Raw genomic sequence first — 19,137 nt, 5'->3', positions numbered from 1 at the left:
CCTGACGTTATCACATCCACCAAAGTGAGCAGAGTGGTGATTTGTTTGAAAACTGTATACTAGACTGTCTTGTGAGTGGGTTTAGAGTGTTTTTTTGTGCACTTCTTGCAGCTGGTTCTGTGTGCTGCTGGTTTTGTTGATTCTAGAAACCATTGTCCGAGGAAGTGCTTTAATTAAATTAATTACAATGATTTAAATTAGCTAAAAAAAAATATTTGCAGTAATTAGGAGAGAAGTATGGCCAAAGCTTTTTTAGTCATAGATAAAATATGTATTTCCGCGCTATGAATCTAGTTTATGTATGGCTGCTGCCCCCACTGTGACTGTCTACCAAAGGTAGCGTCTAAAAAGAGAATGTGCCGTGCCAAAAGAAGTGGGTAATGGCGCTGCTCTATAATGTCCCCAAATATTTGTAAACAAAAGTAGTGTTAATTGATATATATGTATATACTGTATATACGAGATTTTAAATAAAATGTGGATAAATAAAACCCCCCCTTTTTTTAAGTGAAAATCAATTAGAACTTGTGCAACATTTATGGTGCAAATTACGCCAAAAAAAGTGCAAGTGCTAAGTTCCAAACTCACTTAGTGAATACATATATATAAAAATCATACATTATAAGTAAAAAAATTAATAGTTCATAAAAACATTGTTCATATAGTTGAAAAGTGTGAGGTACTGTGAATAAAAAATGTGTACACAGTGTCCTTTTTAAAATCCACTAGTGATCTTGCTGCGCCTTCTAGTGCTACCGGTGGAATCACTTGGGTGGTATTATAACACACAGGTCATATCACAGCATGCAGTGAACCCCAGTGTCTTCACTCGCGCCCCCAGCCTGGTATTGCACTCATCAGATATCCTACCCCTTTCAACAGGGGTGTCTCGCTGTATGTAGATATGCCTGGTTAGTATGGCTGCTCCAGTCTCCTTATACTCCCCCCATGTTATGGCATCCTCTCGTATGGGTCAATAGAATAAGAAAGAAACAGCTCCCATAGTATAAAAAAAACATATAGGCAGAGTTTATTGAAAGTAGTGCACTTACAATAATCAGTCACTCGCGTGAACATCCAGGAAGTTCAGGACGCCGTGCGCTCTACGGACACAAACCACAAAACCGGAAGTTGCGTAATGACGCTTTGCTCCGTCCTATGTGTTTCGTCACTCTGACGTACATCAAATGTACTTTTGCTGTTCTGTTACCCAGAGTGAGCCTATAGTGGGCTATCCCCTGCTGTCAGCTGAAGTGACAGAGCCACCCCCAACTATATTTTCAGAAATGATCCAGCTGCCTGATTGACAGCTGGCTCAGCCATTCAGCATCCACCCCCCTCCCCGGCCTGGCTGCTCAGTGGGCACTAAAGGGGCAGAGCGAAGAGTGGTGACTAACAGTCAGCGATATCCACTCTGGGCCGACCAGGAACTGAGCTATCAGCGGTCATCACTTAGGCTTAGAACCGCTGTGGGACAGCTGCAGCACCAGACCGAAGCTGCAGCATAGAGGTGAATATGTATGTTTGTTTTTTATACAGCCCAAACTTCTCCTTTAAGCTTATTGGCTGCGTTGGTTTCAGTTCTTATCTGCTACATTTCATTTTGATTTGCTATTACGGTCGTTTTTCTGTGCTTTCTTGCCTTCTGACAGTAGCAGACCCATATATTCATCGTAAAAGATTTACATACCATTACAGAGGAGATACGATGAGGTATATAAGGAGTGGTACTCAATATTCATTTAAATCATTGGCCTGAAGACTGTAAATATTTAGCTTCACAAGAAGTTGCAGCGGCTTTGATGTGTATTGGGTCTTCCAGTGTCTTCCTTGGTTACGAAAAACATCTGAAGACAATTCAGAAGAAGCCGCAACTTGAAGTTCAAAAATATGCAAATGCTTTGCATCAGTGCATGCTTCCCAGTAAATTTGCAAGTTAATTTTTTTTTTTTCTTTTTTCATATTCGTATCTGCTATTTTCCACCTCTAAATCATAACATTAATGCAGGATTACTTGACTGTGAACGTTTTGTCTATACCCAGATAGACTTGTGAGTATTTTGTCTACTTTGTTTTCAGATGTATACAGTGATGGATACTGTAGCATTTGGCTGAAAGTTTAGGGAGAACTGTCTATTCATTTTAGGTATACATTTGAAATAAATAAGCTTTAAAATCAATTTGTCATGAGACAGCCATGGTCAGGGCTGCTGTTAGAAATCACGGGGAACTGTACAGCCTACCTGGCAGGGCCCCCCTGAATATGTCAAAAATATATTTTCACTAAAAATACACTAAAATCATTATTAGCGGACACTAACATAGCAGAGAACCTGTGTGAATTACCCCTTTTTAATTGTTTTTTTTTATTATTTTTTAAGTTAAAAATGTTTACAATTGTTTTATTTTACATTTTTTTTTATTTTCTATATATATATATATATATATATATATATATATGTATAATATTATGTTATTTTATTTTTTATACAGTTTGTTATTTTTTTTATAGGACAGGGAAGCCCGCAGCGCTGCGGGAGGGAGGAGGGGGGGCACAGTGAAAGGGGGGCACATGGGGGGGGGGGGCAGGAGCAGGTAGAACAGGGAGGGTGATCGGTGTCGAAGAAGCAATTACAGGAACGATGCCCTGTGTCTGTGTCTCTACCTGCAGCAGCTGAAAGCTGGCAAGAGGGGGAGAAACTGGCTTTCAGCTGCTGCAGAGAGCCTCTCAGGGCTTCCTTCTGTATTTGCCCCCTCCACCCGACCGCACCGTATTACTATGCTGTTGGGGCCCCCCTTTGTGCCAGGCCCCCTACAGAGTGGCGGTCCCCCCCTATCAGCGGCCTTGGCCATGGTGCTGCAATAGCTAGCCTCCTTCTCAAATCGCCAAATGCCTGGGCTCTTATGTCAACTTACTGGGTTCAGTACTCTATGCATCACTAACCTGAGGCAAGTATGCAGACCAGAAAAAAGTTAGAAGCCCTAAAGGGGTTATAATACTAACGTAACAGAGAAATACAAAGATGAAATACTAGCAATACTAATAAATATATTTTATAAGGATTTGTATTTCAGTTAATCCATTCAGAGTGGATTTTATTTAAATCAAGTCGATTTAAATCATGATAAAAAGTAAAAGGCTTGGTTTAAATCAAATCTACTTAAATCATAATTCTTAAAAAGTAACTGAAATCTCTGTCCCGTAGCGACTCCTCCTCTCACCCGCTGTTGACTCACCGACAGTTCAATTCACTTTAATGGGACGGCTGGTGATGCGGCAGTGACACAACAAGGTGAGGGACATGGCGGCAGCAGGTGAGTGGATGCCCGCTAACAGGCGCTGCCATGATGGATCTGAAATGACAGGTGCTCTTTAAATGTAAGGACTCATTCTTGCTGGTAGTTAGTATGAAAACGTGTGATTGCATCAATGCAGTGCATGGTATCTCATCTTGCAGAGCTTCGATTCATTGAATGAGTTTACCAAAAATGTAAGTAACTAAGCTCCATTTCATGCTTAATAAACGATCTTTAGATAGATTTTTACTCTAAAAGCATTTTATTAAAATAAATTTGATAAAAATCAAAGAAATCAAATTTAAATTTTAAAAAATCAGATTTTTTTTATATTTAAAAAAAAAAAAATCATTGATTTTTATCCACCCTGAATCCAATTTACAGCACGCAGCTCTGACATACAGGTGCCACATCGGCCTCTGGTAGGGCAGGAGACCCTGTAGTACAAATGATTGGCTTTTTGCTACTTCCCCTTCCCTAGTTTGAGCTCTGCTGTACAGGGATTACAAGAAGCGGATACCAGGTCATATTCAGGTACGGTACTTACACTGCTTGCACTTTGAAAAATACACTGAATGTTGAAGCATGAACCAGTGTAATGCATGTACTTTACCTGGTTGAAACCTGTGGAAGCTTGAAATCACTATAGGCAAAGGTAGCTTCTGGGTCCTGTGGCAACACAGGAGGATGCTCATTGGGCATTGACGCCATTCAGAGAACACTTTGCCTTTTCTCAATGAAGGCAAAGAGTTTCCCAATTGGATGAGGTAGAGATTGTGACATCACTGTGCCCCCTCTCTACCTTATCCAATCAGAGAACTATTTAGGAATATTTTGAACAGCAACAAAGCAATAAATAAATGATTCTACTCTTCACCTATTCTACTGTCTACTAAGTGTTTTTTTCTTTTGGAAATTTCTCCTAACTTTCTGTCCTAATGCAACGTTAATGGGGACAGAAAGAAAGGGGGTATCTCACCAGTGGGCCGCAAAGAGCAGCAAAAACTAATAGAAGTTCTATCTCACATAGACATTAGGCCATTTTAAAAGCAGATGGGCAGTAGGCACAAATCAGGGGAAATTAGCATTCCATAGAGAGATTTTCGTAAAATGTCATCACCAGAGCTTGACAGTTCAAAAAATCTTAGCTCATGCACATGTAAATTTATCCTCTCTCTCTTGCTTGTATGAATAAAATAGTTCTGATTTCCAATTGGTATGTTCTTGGTGAATGCTAAGTGGTGTACAATGGAAAAAAATGGGATGGTCAGGGGACAAGTTTCTGGAAGTAGCTATGTTTCAAGAGGGAAGTGTGTGTGTGTGTGTGTTTGTCCTTTGGATTTATAACGAGGACTATCCCAGGGGAGACCTGTGAGTATGTGGTAAACAAAGGATTGATCTTATCAAATCCTTTATTTTGCCATACCTCCTTTGTGTTTAGTGAAGCAAATTAAAAGGTGCTGCCAAATAGACCTCACTCTTATTAGTGCCCTTGTATCCAGCTAGGTCAACTCTTAACTTTAACTCCCTACTTCACCTCCCAGTGTCTCAGTTGGCCAACACATGCACTGCCAGCTTGGCCCAAACTAACTATTTAACTAACCCCACCGGCTCCAAGCTTGAAAATGGAGAGATTACATGACCAATGATCACTCAGTTCAAAGTCCGCTTGGGGGGAGAGCAGTGACTATCACCACTCTCCACTCTGCCCCTCCAGCTCTCACTGGAGCGCCAGGCTGGAAAGTGGACGGGCACAGCTGGCTTCAGTTTTCAGGGTATGGCTGTCAATCAGACAGCAGAGTGGATCATGAATGTAGGGGTAGCTTGACAGTCTGGAGAAGTTCTGTAATGTCAGCTGAAAGCAGCTTTAGCTTATGGGTCATAGGAGCTCAAATGTAAGTGCACTCCTGGGACCCAGAAGAGGAGTATGCCCAAAAAAACTTTGACTTTACTTCTCTTTTAATCTCTCCCTCTCTACTGGCATCTTCCTCTCCCCTCTTAAACATGCACTGGTCACATTAATACTTAAAAAGTCCTCACCGCTCAAAACAAATTAAGATTTATTTCCTTGCTCACGTTTATCTCCCAACTTCTAGTCTACAGCCATCTAAGCTACTACCTTGACCCCCTACAATCTGACTTCTGCCCACAGAACTCCAGTAAAACTGCTAAAACCAATGCCTACTACTCTGCAGTCAAACTATTAGACCTTTCTGCTGCCTTTTGAACTCAATTGCTCCTCCTCAAAAAAGTCACTAATTTGGCCTTTATGATCTGCTCTTTCCTGATTCTCTTCCTAACTATTTAAGCGCTCCTTCAGTGTCACCATTAACCCCAACTCCTCCTCTCCATTTCCTCTTTCCCTAGTGGACCCTGAGGCTGTCAACTTTCCTATTCAGTCTCCTTGCACATCACTGATTTACTAACGGACATGTCAGTATGGATTTCACACCACTTTAACACAAAATCTTTCCAAAACTAAGCTCATAATATTTCCTACCCCCACCCCACCCACTCCCAACCTTTCTGGTTCAATCATTTTAAAAATGTTTTTAAACATAACCAAATGAGCAACAAAATCGGCCACTCAGGGGCTAAGGAAAGAACATCCAATAATATAAAACATAAGGAGGTGCCAATAGAAATCAGAACAGAGTAATATATCAAGTAGTAAAAGGGGAGTCCAAATGGAGAACCCCAAAATGTAGTTCCATATAATCCAAAAGGTGGGTTTCCAACTTTTATATTGAAATCCAGAGTGCAGCTATCAGTCCCTTCTCTTATGTCAGGACTCTAGGTTTAATCCTGTACTCTGACCTCTCCTCCTCTCATTCTGGTCCCATAAGACAGTCTCTTTCTAAATCCTGTCACCTTCAACTCAGTAACATTTCCAAAATTAACGAATTACACCACCAAACGTATGCACTCTTTGTTATCTTTCGCCTCAACTACTGCAAATCCATCCTCGTTTGCCTACGGCACTCTGCAAGGGGGGGAGAAGCATTGTCTGGGGACCCGAAAAGAGGAAGATCAGAGATACTTTGTTCAAAACACAAAAAAATAAATAAAATATCAGCATTTAGTATCATATTAAGTCTAGATAAGATACAAATTTTTATAATGTCTTTACCAAATAAGAGAACATTGATGAGTGCTTGTTTTTCAAAAAAAAGTTTTATTTTCGGTAACATTAAAAGGGAGTCTGAGAGATTTACAGTATGTATTGTAAACCCTTGTATGTCTGGCAGGGATTGTGGTTTTTAGATACTTTATAGCAGGAAACCTGTTATAACAGGAAAAGCTTTGTGGGCCAATTCTAGAGAATAGTCCCTGTTTGAAAGCTTGTGATAGTATTGCTGATAATTCCTTTCATTATACATGTATAGGGCTTCCATACAAGAGATTACATTCTGTTCTCATTAGAGTTAGACTCAAACGGATTTAAAATAGAATTCCAACCTAACACTAACTAGTCTTTAAAATGTTCCTTTCCCACTGCTACCTATGCTGCCTAACCTGTGCAAAAAAGATGTGTATACTTACTTTTTTTTTTAGCCGGCTCCGATCCAATCACATGATCCCCTGTGTCATTCGATGGAGAAGGGAGAATTCTTGGAGCTGTGATGTAACCCATAGGTCCCCATGCCCCAGCCATTGTCGACACTCCCTCCTCCTGAGCCGCGGATCATGTGACCGGACTAAAAATCTTTTTTTACACAGGTTAAGTCGCAGGAGAGGGATGGAAATTTTTTTTAAACTAATTAGCCTTTAGTTTCATTCCAACTTAAAGTAAAATTCCAGCCTAAGTTCACGCTAGTTCATTCCCTGGCTCAGAGTGTGGCTAAGCCATCTGTAAATTGTCTACCGTGTAGGGCTTTCTTTAAAAGACTTGGCTAAAATGTCATGTATGCCCAGATTTCCATCTGGAAATACATCTTAAAGAGAATTGTGTGTGTCATTTGCCATTCATTGGTGACCCAAAACTGTGAAAACAGTGTTTAGGCAATGGGATGGCCATAGTGCTGGGGTCTCAACTTAGGCTGGAGCATGCCTTTAATTTCAAATTGATATTATGGAGATTATGTGCTGTTTTATTAACTACTGTCAGTGCTTTACCTGCAATAGAGTTGCACGATTCTGGATAAAATGAGAATCACATTTTTTTTGCTTAGCATAAACATCACGATTCTTGGAGTAACATCATCTTTTACATTATACAAAAAAATTGGGCTAACTTTACTGTTTATTTTTTTTTTTTAATTAATTAAAGTGTATTTTCCCCAAAAAAACTGCGTTTGAAAGACTTCTGCGCAAATACAGTGCGTCATAAAAGATTGCAACGATCACTGCTTTATTCTCTATGGTCTCTGCTAAAAAATATATATATATATATATATATATATATATATATATATATATATACATATATATATAATGTTTGGGGGTGCTAAGTAATTTTCTAGCAAAAAATACTGATTTTAACTTGTAATCAACCAATGTCAGAAAAAGGCTTAGTTTTTAGGAGGTTAAAGGCCCGTACACACGTAGCGATTGTTGGCCGTAAATATTCGGCCGCCGAACGATCGGCCAATTGTCGGCTTGTTAGTATGATGCTTCCGACAGCGACTTTTCGGCCGAACAGAATCTGTTTTGCAGGCATTAAAATTTTTGTTGGCCAACACCAGAACGACCGATTGTTCGCCAGTCAGTACAGAATTCGGCCGACAAACAGCCGATTAGCAAGACTGGGCATGCTCAGAAAAGAAAAAACACATGGAAAGTTAACCATCACATGACATCACTTCTGCAGTCGGCTGTTGTTGGCCGACAAAATTCGTGTGCAGTCTTTAGCACTTTTCAGCCGACAGGACAGCACCGGACAAAAGACGGCCGATCGTTCGGCCAACATTCGGTACGTGTGTACGAGGCTTTAGAGGTTTCCTTTGATCTAAAAGAACAAAATGATACATGGGTTTATAGTTATCTAGCAGCCTTAACCACTTGCCGACTGCCTAACGCCGATCTACGTCGGCAGTCAGCCCCTCACAGGCAAAGTGACGTAGGGCTACGTCACTAGCTTGTGAGGGTCTAGGGAGCGAGCGCGCGCCCCCGGAGGCGCGCTCCCGCTCCCACGTGGTCACGGACCCCCCCCGCGCGTGTGACCGGCGGACCCGATGTCCGCCAGGTCACTCTGCGATCGGCGGGGGAGAGGGAGAAAGTCAGGCGGCTTGTGTAAACAAGCTGCCTGTCATTCTCCCCTGTGTATGAAGGATGATCATACGGTTCTACTATGTAGAACCGTTGATCACTCTTCATACATCTGAAGCCACAGCCAATCACAGTAGAAATCACGCCCCTAGGGACACACATAGCCCCTCCCTTTCAAAAAAAGTTAACCCCTTCACTGCCAGTGTATTTTTACAGTAACAGTGCATATGTATAGCACTGATTACTGTAGAAATGTCACTGGTAACCCCAAAAGTGTCAAAAATGTCAGTCAAGGGTCCGATCTGTCCGCCGCAATGTCGCAGTACCGCAAAAAAAATTGCAGATCGCCGCCATTACGCGTAAAAAAAAAAAAACCAACAAAAATGACAAAAATCTTTCCTTTGTTAGTAAACGCGATACGCTTTTTGCGATTTTTTTTTACCAAACATAGGTAGCATAAAACAAATTGGCCGAAAATGTTAAAAAATTTTTATTTTTACATTTTTTTGGAGGGGGGGGGGGAATTTCATATAAAAAATGTGAAAAATATTGCTATTTCTGCAAAATTGACGCTCTTTTTTTGTTTATAGCGCGTGATCAAAAAATCGCACAGGTGATCAAATACCACCAAAAGAAAGCTGTTTGTGGGAAAAAAAGGACGCCAAATTAGTTTAGATACAGCGGCGCACGACCGCGCAATTGTTCGTTAAAGTCACGCAGTGCCAAATCGCAAAATACCCCCTGGTCAGGAAGGGGGTAAAATCTTCCGGAGCTTAAGTGGTTAACAATGTTGATAAACATTTGCCGGATGCTCTTTTTTTTTTGACAGCTGTGAGTGAGCAGAGAACAGCTCTGTATGAATCGAGGAAATGCTATTTTAACCACTTGCCTACCGGGCATTTTCACCCCCTTCCTATCCAGGCCAATTTTCAGCTTTCAGCGCTCTCACACTTTGAATGACAATTGCGCGGTCATGCTACACTGTACCCATATGAAATTTTTATCATTTTTTTCACACAAATAGAGCTTTCTTTTGGTGGTATTTAATCACCTCTGGCTTTTTTATTTCTAACAAAAAGAAAAAAGACAGAAAATTTTGAAAAAAAAAAGTTTTTCTTATTTTCTGTCAGTAAATTTTGAAAATAAATACATTTTTCTCCTTCACTGATGTGCGCTGATGAGGCGGCACTGATGGGCACTGATAGGCTGCGCTGATGGGCACTGATGAGGTGGCACTTATGGGCACTGATGAGGTGGCACTTATGGACACTGATGAGGTGGCACTGATGAGGAGGTACTAATATGCCGCACTGATGAGCACTGATAGACGGCACTGATAGGCGGCACTGATTAGCACTGATAGGCGGCACTGATGAGCACTGATAGGTAGCACTGCTGGGCACTGAGAGGTGGCACTGCTGGGCACTGAGAGGCGGCTCTGACGGGCGGCACTGATGGGCACTGAGAGGCGGCACTGCTGGACACTGATGGGTGGCACTGATGGACACTGACGGGTGGCACTGATGAGCACTGATGGGCGGCACTGATGGGCAGCACCATCAGTGCCCACACTCAGTGCCCATAGTGCTGCCAGTCAATGCTCATCAGTGCCTAGATGAGCAGGCACTGATGGGCACTGACTGGCAGCACTATGGGCACTGATGGAGGGCACTGTGGGCACTGATGTTGGGCACATTGTATTTTATTTACCTCTGTTGTAATCAGGGCACTGGTGATTTGTCTGTGTCCCCGAACGGCTGATCAGCTCTGCTCCTTCCTCACACTGCAGTCTCTGTGTGAGGAAGGAGAGCTGGCGATGAGAGATGATCTCATATGTTTACATATGAGATCATCTCTCATTGCATGGGCCGATCACGTGGTAAATGGCCGCTGTGATTGGCCATTTACCACGATCTGTGATTGGCTGTGTCCAAGGGACACGGCCGACACAGATTTTCCCCGATGCGCGCTTGCGGGAGCGCGCGGGGAGCCTGTTACTGGGAGGCCGTTTAAAGACGGCCTCCCGGAAATTCGAGTCCGCGCTGTAGCCGTCTTTCGGCTATAGCGCGGATCGGAAGAAGTTAAGATCGTGAGGGGGGTAGAATCGAGGTCGCGATTTTTTTAACGATTAATCGTGCAGCTCTAACCTGCAGTGACTAAAATGTTAACCTGCAGTGACTAAATTATATTATTTAAAAAAAATGTATGTCTAGACTAGTGATGAATTGCTTGATGCCCTATCCCTCTCTCCACCTGGCAAATCTCCGGGTGCAAACGGGTTGCCGGCAGAGGTCAATAAGAGATAGCGCTGAAAAAATGTATGTCAATGTTGAACATTATTTGTTTTTTCTTTTCAGATGTGGATACAAGTATGGACTCAGTCAACAGCCAGGACCAACCTCAGCCTGCAGGTAAAACAATTCTAGTGATGTCTTGATTTTGATTTGTGTTTGGCATCACAGCTTGGCATCCCCGGTCTAATGTATATTAGAAGTGGTTTATTGTGGGCGGTTGAGGTCAAATATAATATAGAAGGGGAATTCTTCACATATACAAGGTGCTGATTGGTCAAAAAGCAAGTTTCTGTATATAATATTCAGCTTTACAAAGAGCTGTTAATGCAACATAAAAATGTAACTTTGATCCAACCGTTTATTTTTCATTGAATATATAGAACTCCTGTACAATTACATCACTGGGGTTCAGGGGACTTTCATCTGTGTCCTAAATGTTCCTGGGACCATTGAAACCCAGTGCACATGTTATAAGGTTGCCCAGAGTTAACTAGATATTGGAAGGAGATACCTGACATTATCTTAACAGCTATTGGCATCATCCCCTTTATGACCCTTAACATGCCTTTTGGATCCACTAGATGACGAGGTGTATCAATAGACCGAGCTCATAGCAACAACATGATTATATGTCACACATGAATGCAGGAAAATGTGGATAGAGCAGGTGAGTTCTACCTTGGCGTGGAAAAAAATGATATACCAATGATATACCAATGTCGAAATTCACCTAAAAAATTGGGCAGAGTTGGCTAGAAACCCCAGGGCTTGCCCCACCACAACTGGTACTGATCAGATTGCTTCAAACATGATGGCGTATCTTCTTATTAGTAACATTTACGGACAACTACTATATAATTAGGAGTGAGGAGAAATATGCCATGTAGCACTATAATGTACATTGTAGTTTACAGAGAGATTCAATGCACCAAGAGATGAGCTTTGGGGTTGTTACACTGTAACCTGTTATTGAGAAGATTAGGAAAAGAAAATGGATTGCTTTTTGTTATATTACTTTGTGTTAATGCACACTACATGCAATACTCTGAACTGTACTTACTTTATTGTTTGTACATGTCTTGTGTGTGCAAGTCTTTGATTTTCAATAAAAAGTATTTGATAAAAAAAAAAAAAATAATACGTTTATTTATTTTATTTGTTTGACATAAATATTCATAAGTCATTAACCACTTCTGGACCGGAAGATTTTCCTGCTTAATGACCAGGCCCTATTTTGCAATTCGGCACTGCGTTACTTTAACGTACAATTGCGCAGTCGTGCGACGCTGTACCCAAATAAAATTGACGTCCTTTTTTTCCCACAAATAGAGCTTTCTTTTGGTGGTATTTTATCACCTGTGCGATTTTTATTTTTGCACTATAAACAAAAAAAGAGCGACAATTTTGAAAAAAAAAAACAATATTTTTCACATTCTGCTATATAACATTCCCAAAAAAAAAAATTAAAAAATCTTAATCTTAAATTTTTTAACATTTTAGGCCAATTTGTTTTCTGCTACATATTTTTGGTAAAAAAAAAATCACAATAAGCGTATTTTGATTGGTTTGACCAAAAGTTATTGCGTCTACTAACTATAGGAAAGATTTATGTAATTTTTATTTTTTTACTAGTAATGGCGGCGATCTGCGATTTTTTGCGGGATTGCAGCAGACAGATCGGACCCCTAACTGAAATTTTTGACACTTTTGGGAGTACCAGTGACATTACTACAGTAATAAGTGCTAAAAATATGCACTGTTACTGTAAAAATCACACTGGCAGGGAAGGGGTTACCACTATGGGTGATCAAGGGGTTAAATGTAAGCCTAGGGGAGTGGGGGGGGGGGGGTTGGGCTTCTGAAATGATCACAGAGACATGCGATCCTATATAGCAGGATCACATAGCCTCTTTGATCATTGCAGGGAGAAGGACGGACGGCTGTATTTACATCAGCTGACCGTCCTCCTCCCTCAGCGGGGAGAGATCGCCGGAGTTAGGCAGCAATCGGAGCCGTCTGACACACGCACAGGCTTCTCCACTGACGAGCAGGGGCGGGAGCACGCCCCCTAGCCTCCTGAGAGCGAGCAACATAGAGGAACGTCGGTTTGCCCAGGAGCGGCTGCCTGCCGCAGTACATCTGCGGCGGGCGGTCTTAAAGGGGTTAAAGCGGTAGTGACTTGTACCTACAGGTAAGCTTATAATTAAGCTTACCTGTACGTACAAGGAATATCGCTTAAACGTTCACTGTTTAGGAGATATTCACTATTTCAGAAGCCGGTGACGCCACTGGTGACGCCACTGGTCTTAAAGGGGTTAAAGCGGTAGTGACTTGTACCTACAGGTAAGCTTATAATTAAGCTTACCTGTACGTACAAGGAATATCTCTTAAATGTTCACTGTTTAGGAGATATTCACTATTTCAGCAGCCGGTGACGCCACTAGTGCATGTGTACTGCGCTCTGAAGGGGATGGCATACTGAGTCATCCCTGCAGAGAGCTGTGCTGTGATTGGGGCCCCCCAAATGGCAAGAGCCAGCAAGCCCGGTAGGAAGACCAAGTGAAAATAGAAGCCCTTTTCAGCGGTGACAGCTCACCACTGGAGGGCTTCGTTTTAAGGTAAGTCTTTCATAATGTGCTACTATGCGATGAATACTAGCACATTATCCCCTTAACTTGCATGGGAACATTATTTTGAATTTTCTTCAGACTTTACTACAACTATGTTGTAAGAATTCATGTTCTGTATCTACTGCAACAATGTCTTTCTTTGTTTGACATAAATATTGAGATGTCTTTATTGTAGGAATTCTACTTTTATATCTAAAGCGAAAAATGTTTTTGTTAGTTTTGGATAGAGCAGGACACAGTTAAAAACACTTATGCTCTAGACTGTTTTTTTGCACAGAGCAGGTAGAGCAGTCTATCTATATCTATATACGTACAGATGTGTCCCTTTAATAGTCACATGTTTTAATTAAAGACTTTACCTAAACCTCTCCCACCTTGACATCTTCCATCTCTGTGGTTAACCTATGAATAAGGAGAGTGAAACGCGTCATAAAGGAACGGTTTCAAGTTGGGATCTTGCAGCATGCATTACTCAATTGAGCAAAGTTTGAAAGCAAGTTATTAGTGTGTGGCCCTTTTTGTTTTTTTTTTTGCACTTAGGTTTCTTGCATACACATGGTGAAGGGCTCCAGGATTTGAGGCTGATGGGGAGAGAACACATTTTTTGTTTTCTCAGAATCCTATTGTTCTGGGTCCTGGAGCACTGGGGCTTTGTAGAGCTTTGGGTGGGACAAAGCTTCCATTCCCATGCCCACATCTTACTTGGCAGCCAGACCACATTATTAGTTTCAGCAGTGCACAGACATTTATGTAGGGGAGCTGAATGATGATGAGGGCACTTTCTCTCTGCTATGGGAGTATGCTGCTGGTTGAAATAGCTGCTAACAGAACTTTCGGTGAAAAGTAGTGACATCATCTTTTTGTTTTCTGTACGGAGCCTACATGAAGTGTTGGACAAGCTCTTACGACTGGCACACAGAATGCCCGTGGCTAAGGGGAAGATTGGAAAATAGAGCAGTGGGGTTTCCTTTGTTTTGTAACAATGAAACCTAGGTGTTGCAAGCACATTGTCCACAACCCTGTCCACAACCCCTGCAAGTGCCTCACAACATTTTATATTGTGAGATATATATTTACTGGCATGCCATGTAAAAAAAGGCATACCATGTGTATTTGCATACTGTTGTAGTTTATCTACGGACATGTTCTGCTGCACTTTGCAGAATGGGAATGAATATGTGTGAATAATATGTTAACACCCCTGAAGGAGCTTGCAATCTCTTTCTATACCACAGTCACACATACTCATATACACATTAGGGAGAAGACAGTTACCAGTAAAAGAGACAAAAATGAAGGGGGGGGAACCTTTACCCGTGCCACATCCTAATATACTAGTATATATGCAAGAAATTTGCAAGCCACAGTCCTGCTAGTGGTGGATTTAATTGCCACTCACATAAGACATACTTGTATTATTAAAACATCATCTTTTATTGTACATCATTTAAGAATACAATGGGCGCCCAAGATGGCTACAATAAAAATAAACACAATGATGTAATACAGTATCCTTATAAGGTAATGTGTGAACACCTATATATGTTCAATCCCTCGATTGAGGTATGTGCTCTTTGTTGCTGGTCGACGCGTTTTGCAATATGCTTTCTCAGGACCAACAGCAGGTGTATCACAATCTGATAATCTTAAATAGATATTGTCATCGGTTTTGTATAAATAACATAGTAACAATATATAACTTTTTTTCTAAAGTATCTCTCTAAATTTTATTAAAGTTATCACTTTGTATTATCGTGAGAGGCACACATATGTCACATATGTCTGGGCGGACACGGGGGGGGGGGAGCTGAGCGCCTGTCCCTCGTGGATGCGTGGCGTATACTGCATGCAGGTGAGCGGGACTACGTGTTCTTCTCTAACCCACATCAGGCGTACTCCCACATTGACCTGTTCCTGGTCCCCTACCGCCTCCTCCAGTCCGCAGTTGATGTGGAAATAGGCTCTATAACATGGTCGGACCATGTCCCGGTCACGTTGACAGTTAACCTAAGTGGCATGCGCAGAAACTCTGATTGGCATTGGAAGCTGAATGAGGGCCTCCTTCAGGACCCTGGGGTGTTGGCAGATGTTACCCAACACCTACAGACGTACGTTCAGCTCAATGCCACCCAGGACAGTGATCCAGGAGTGGTCTGAGAGGCCCACAAGTCTGTGATTAGAGGGATCCTCATCAGTCATGGAGCACGCATTAAGAGAGAGAGGGAAGCGCGTTTGAACAAGCTACTGGCGGAGGTATCGATCTTGGAGGGCCGTCATAAACAGAGATTGGACCCTGCGGTCGAGCCCAAGCTGGCTAGTCTTAGAGACCAGATCGCGGACCTGCTACGCTACCGAGCCAAGGCGGCACTTCAGCATTGTAAGAGGGTTACCTACGAATCCGGAGATAAATGTGGGAAGATCCTGGCCCGATCCCTCCTCGTATGTCCCTTACCTAGTAGACGCAGGAGGTTCCAAAATACACCTCCCCAGAGGTATTTTGCGATGCTTCGGTGTCTTTTACTCTCGCCTTTACAGTCTGCCTCAACAACAGTCCCACATATCGTCTCTAACAGCTTATCTTGACTCTATTAACCTACCATGCCTCTCGTCCCCAGAACGGGAAGAACTAGAATCTCCCTTTACTCAGGAAGAGCTTTCCGCGCTAATAGCCTCGGCGAAGAAGGGTAAGGCACCTGGGCCGGATGGCTTCACGGTTTTATACTACCAAACGCTCCACATCCTTCTGGTGCTTCTGATGTTTCAGCTCTTCAACACAGTGGGCCTTACCTCTTCGTACCGAGAGGAATCCTTAAGTGCCCACATTTCTGTTATACCCAAGGAAGGAAAGGACCCCTCGGTGTGCGGTAGCTACCGCCCGATATCGTTACTCAATGCTGATCTCAAGTTCTTCACCAAACTTCTAGCCCTTCCTCTCCAATCCCTTCTTCCTGATCTGGTACACTTGGATCAGGTGGGCTTCGTCCCCACGCGAGAAGCCAGAGACAACACCAAGTTCATCAACCTGATCCATCTTGCCAGACGCTCCGACACACCAGCAGTCTTCCTGTGCACTGACGCCCAGAAGGCGTTCGATAGGGTCAGCTGGCCGTATATGTTCGAGGTGCTGCGCCGCTTCGGACTTGGCCAGCAGGCGATGAACCGGATATTGAGCGTCTATACCAACCCCAGAGCATGTGTGAAAGCGAATGGGGTCCTCTCTGACCCGATTCGTATTTCCAATGGTACGTGTCAAGCTTGCCGCCTTTCACCGCTGCTATTTGCACTTTCTCTGGAACCCTTGTTGACTAAGATCCTTTCAAACCCAGATATTTCTGGGATTTCAGTGGGGGCAGCCACATATAAGATCTCGGCAAATGCCGATGACCTTCTCGTCTCCCTTTCACAACCCCTGATATCCCTGCCCTGTCTCCTGAAGGAATTTGAGCTATTTGGTGCATTATCCAACCTGAAAATCAACTTCTCCAAGTCAGAGATCCTGGAGGTGGTGCTGTCGCCGGCATTACGAGAACTGCTGAAGCACAACTTTCCCTTTTAGTAGGCCTAAGATACCTGGGAACATTGCTGTCTCCAAACCCTGCGGACTTGTTTCGTCTGAACTTCCCACCCCTTCTTGCAGTGATCCGCACTCTACTTGAAAAATGGTCATCGGGGCTTCACTCCTGGTTGGGACGATGCAACATTTTGAAGATGTCGATCCTGCCCAAGCTTTTATTTTTGTTCCAAACACTACCCGTCTCCATTCCGGGGACTTTCTTTAAGAAGGTCGAATCCACCTTCACGAACTATGTTTGGGCTGGGAGAAGGCTTTGGATGGTTCACCGACTACTTGTTGTGCCTAAGGCGTATGGGGGCGTAGCTTTGCCAGACCCTCGACGCTACTTTTAGGCAGCCATGCTGACGAGGTGGATTGACTGGGCCCGTCACGCCAACCTGAAACAGTGGGTGACCTTGGGGCTGTCCTTGTTCCCGCTATATCAACCCAGAGCACCGTTGATGCCTCGGGACATCCCTGCCGCAGTTAAGCTGCACCCTACTGTCGGCCCGACGATTCAAACATGTTCATCGGTCGCCACCAGTAAGAGGTTCTCAGATGGACAATCCCTGCTGTTCCCGATCCTGGGAAACCCGAAATTTCCTCCAGGCTGTGCAAGGGATAGATTTGGGGATCTTCTGCGAAAGGGAACATTCCAGGTATCACATTTTCTCACAAGTAACGACTGGCCGTCTCTATCTCACTTAACTGCACCGACAGGCAAGTTTCGTCTATCCAGATGGCAGGCACTGCAGCTTATCCACTTTTTGCGAGAACTGGGCCTCTCCTCACTATTTGTGAGAGACTTGACGCCTTTTGAACACCTCTTGGTCGCTCAGGGCCCCTTACCTCACACTCTTTCTCCACTATACTCTCTCCTCTCTCTACCACCCGAAGACTTCACCCTACCGGGTATTCTCAAGTGGGAAGGGGAACTCCACAGGAAGATCTCAGAGCCTCAAAAACATAACATTGTTAGATTCTCCCTAAAATCCTCTATTTGCTCACGCATTCAGGAATCCAACTACAAGATTCTAACTCATTGGTACTATTCCCCGGCTAGGCTCAGTTGTATATTCCCTGAGGCATCAGACCAATGCTGGCGGTGCCAAAGAAAGAAAGGAACACTATCCCACATCTTTTGGAGCTGCCCTGTGCTTTGGGACTTCTGGACCGAAGTGCGCAGGATTACCCAACTGATGACGGAACATGTTTTCCCGGATGACCCGGCATTTTTCTTACTACATGGCTCCGAAACGATACAAACGCTCTGTGATCTGACACCTCACAGATGCTGCAAAGTCGTATATTAGCCTCTGCTGGAAGAACACGGCCCCTCTGACGACCTCCTTATGGCTGCGAAAAGTAAAATGGATTAATGACTTGGAGGACTTGGTACTCACTGCACAGGGTAGAAAAGAACAGTATTCTAAAACATGGGCTTGTTGGAACGCATTCGTACTCTCAGATGAAGGACAAGCTCTGAGCTCTCCCCTTGCATAACTTACTGTATGGCTGGGTGTGGGGTCACCAGCACGGGATGGACCCACCCTTTACCTCTTCCCACCTCCTCTATACCTACTCCCCACCTCTATCTGCTTCCCTAATGCTTATACCCCTGTCTATGTCTTTACCCCCCTTTTTTTCTCTTTTCTTTTTGGTATCTTTCCTGCCCTCCCTTGAACCCCCCCACCTGCAAAATTGAACTCCTTCATCCAGATATATGCATATGATCACAATGGTTTGGTTCTCCAATGCATACCTCTCACTGTTATACTGGAGTTGCTACCTCTGCTGACTCGCAGCTGTTATAAGTTACACTAACTCGGTTATGACTCACACTTGGGTTCTGTATTTTATTTATGATGAGTATGCATTCGTTATATGTATTAAATTTCTATGTTTTTCTGATTTCGTTATTGTATTTTATCAAGCCTTTTCTTGATGTGCACTGTTTTTGTTTATACGCACTTTGTATTTTTCTTATGTTTAATAAAGAATTTGAAAAAAAAATCCAATTCATGACGTTTTTTTGTTCCTATTGAGTTTATATGTTTCTGCAGCCGTTATACACACCTTCAGGCTCTATTCTATACAAGAGCATTATCCTGCATATCAGTCTAGATATAGAGAGACCGGTCCCTTTTGGAATTAT

The 19,137-nt window shown here is 42.9% G+C and overlaps 1 protein-coding gene across 1 annotated transcript in view; it reads left to right on the top strand.

Moving 5' to 3' along the window:
* IKZF3 (IKAROS family zinc finger 3) overlaps positions 1–19,137 on the top strand; it is a 204,963-nt gene that overhangs the window by 99,899 nt on the left and 85,927 nt on the right. The window contains exon 2 of the mRNA XM_082273043.1: positions 10,863–10,916. Within this exon, the coding sequence (XP_082129169.1) occupies positions 10,863–10,916 (54 nt within the window). The remainder of the gene's footprint in view (positions 1–10,862; positions 10,917–19,137) is intronic.

Source organism: Pelophylax lessonae, assembly GCF_965119305.1.
Source record: "Pelophylax lessonae genome assembly, chromosome: 11".
Classification (NCBI taxonomy): Eukaryota; Metazoa; Chordata; class Amphibia; order Anura; family Ranidae; genus Pelophylax; species Pelophylax lessonae.
This window is presented reverse-complemented; position numbering and strand designations above follow the sequence as displayed.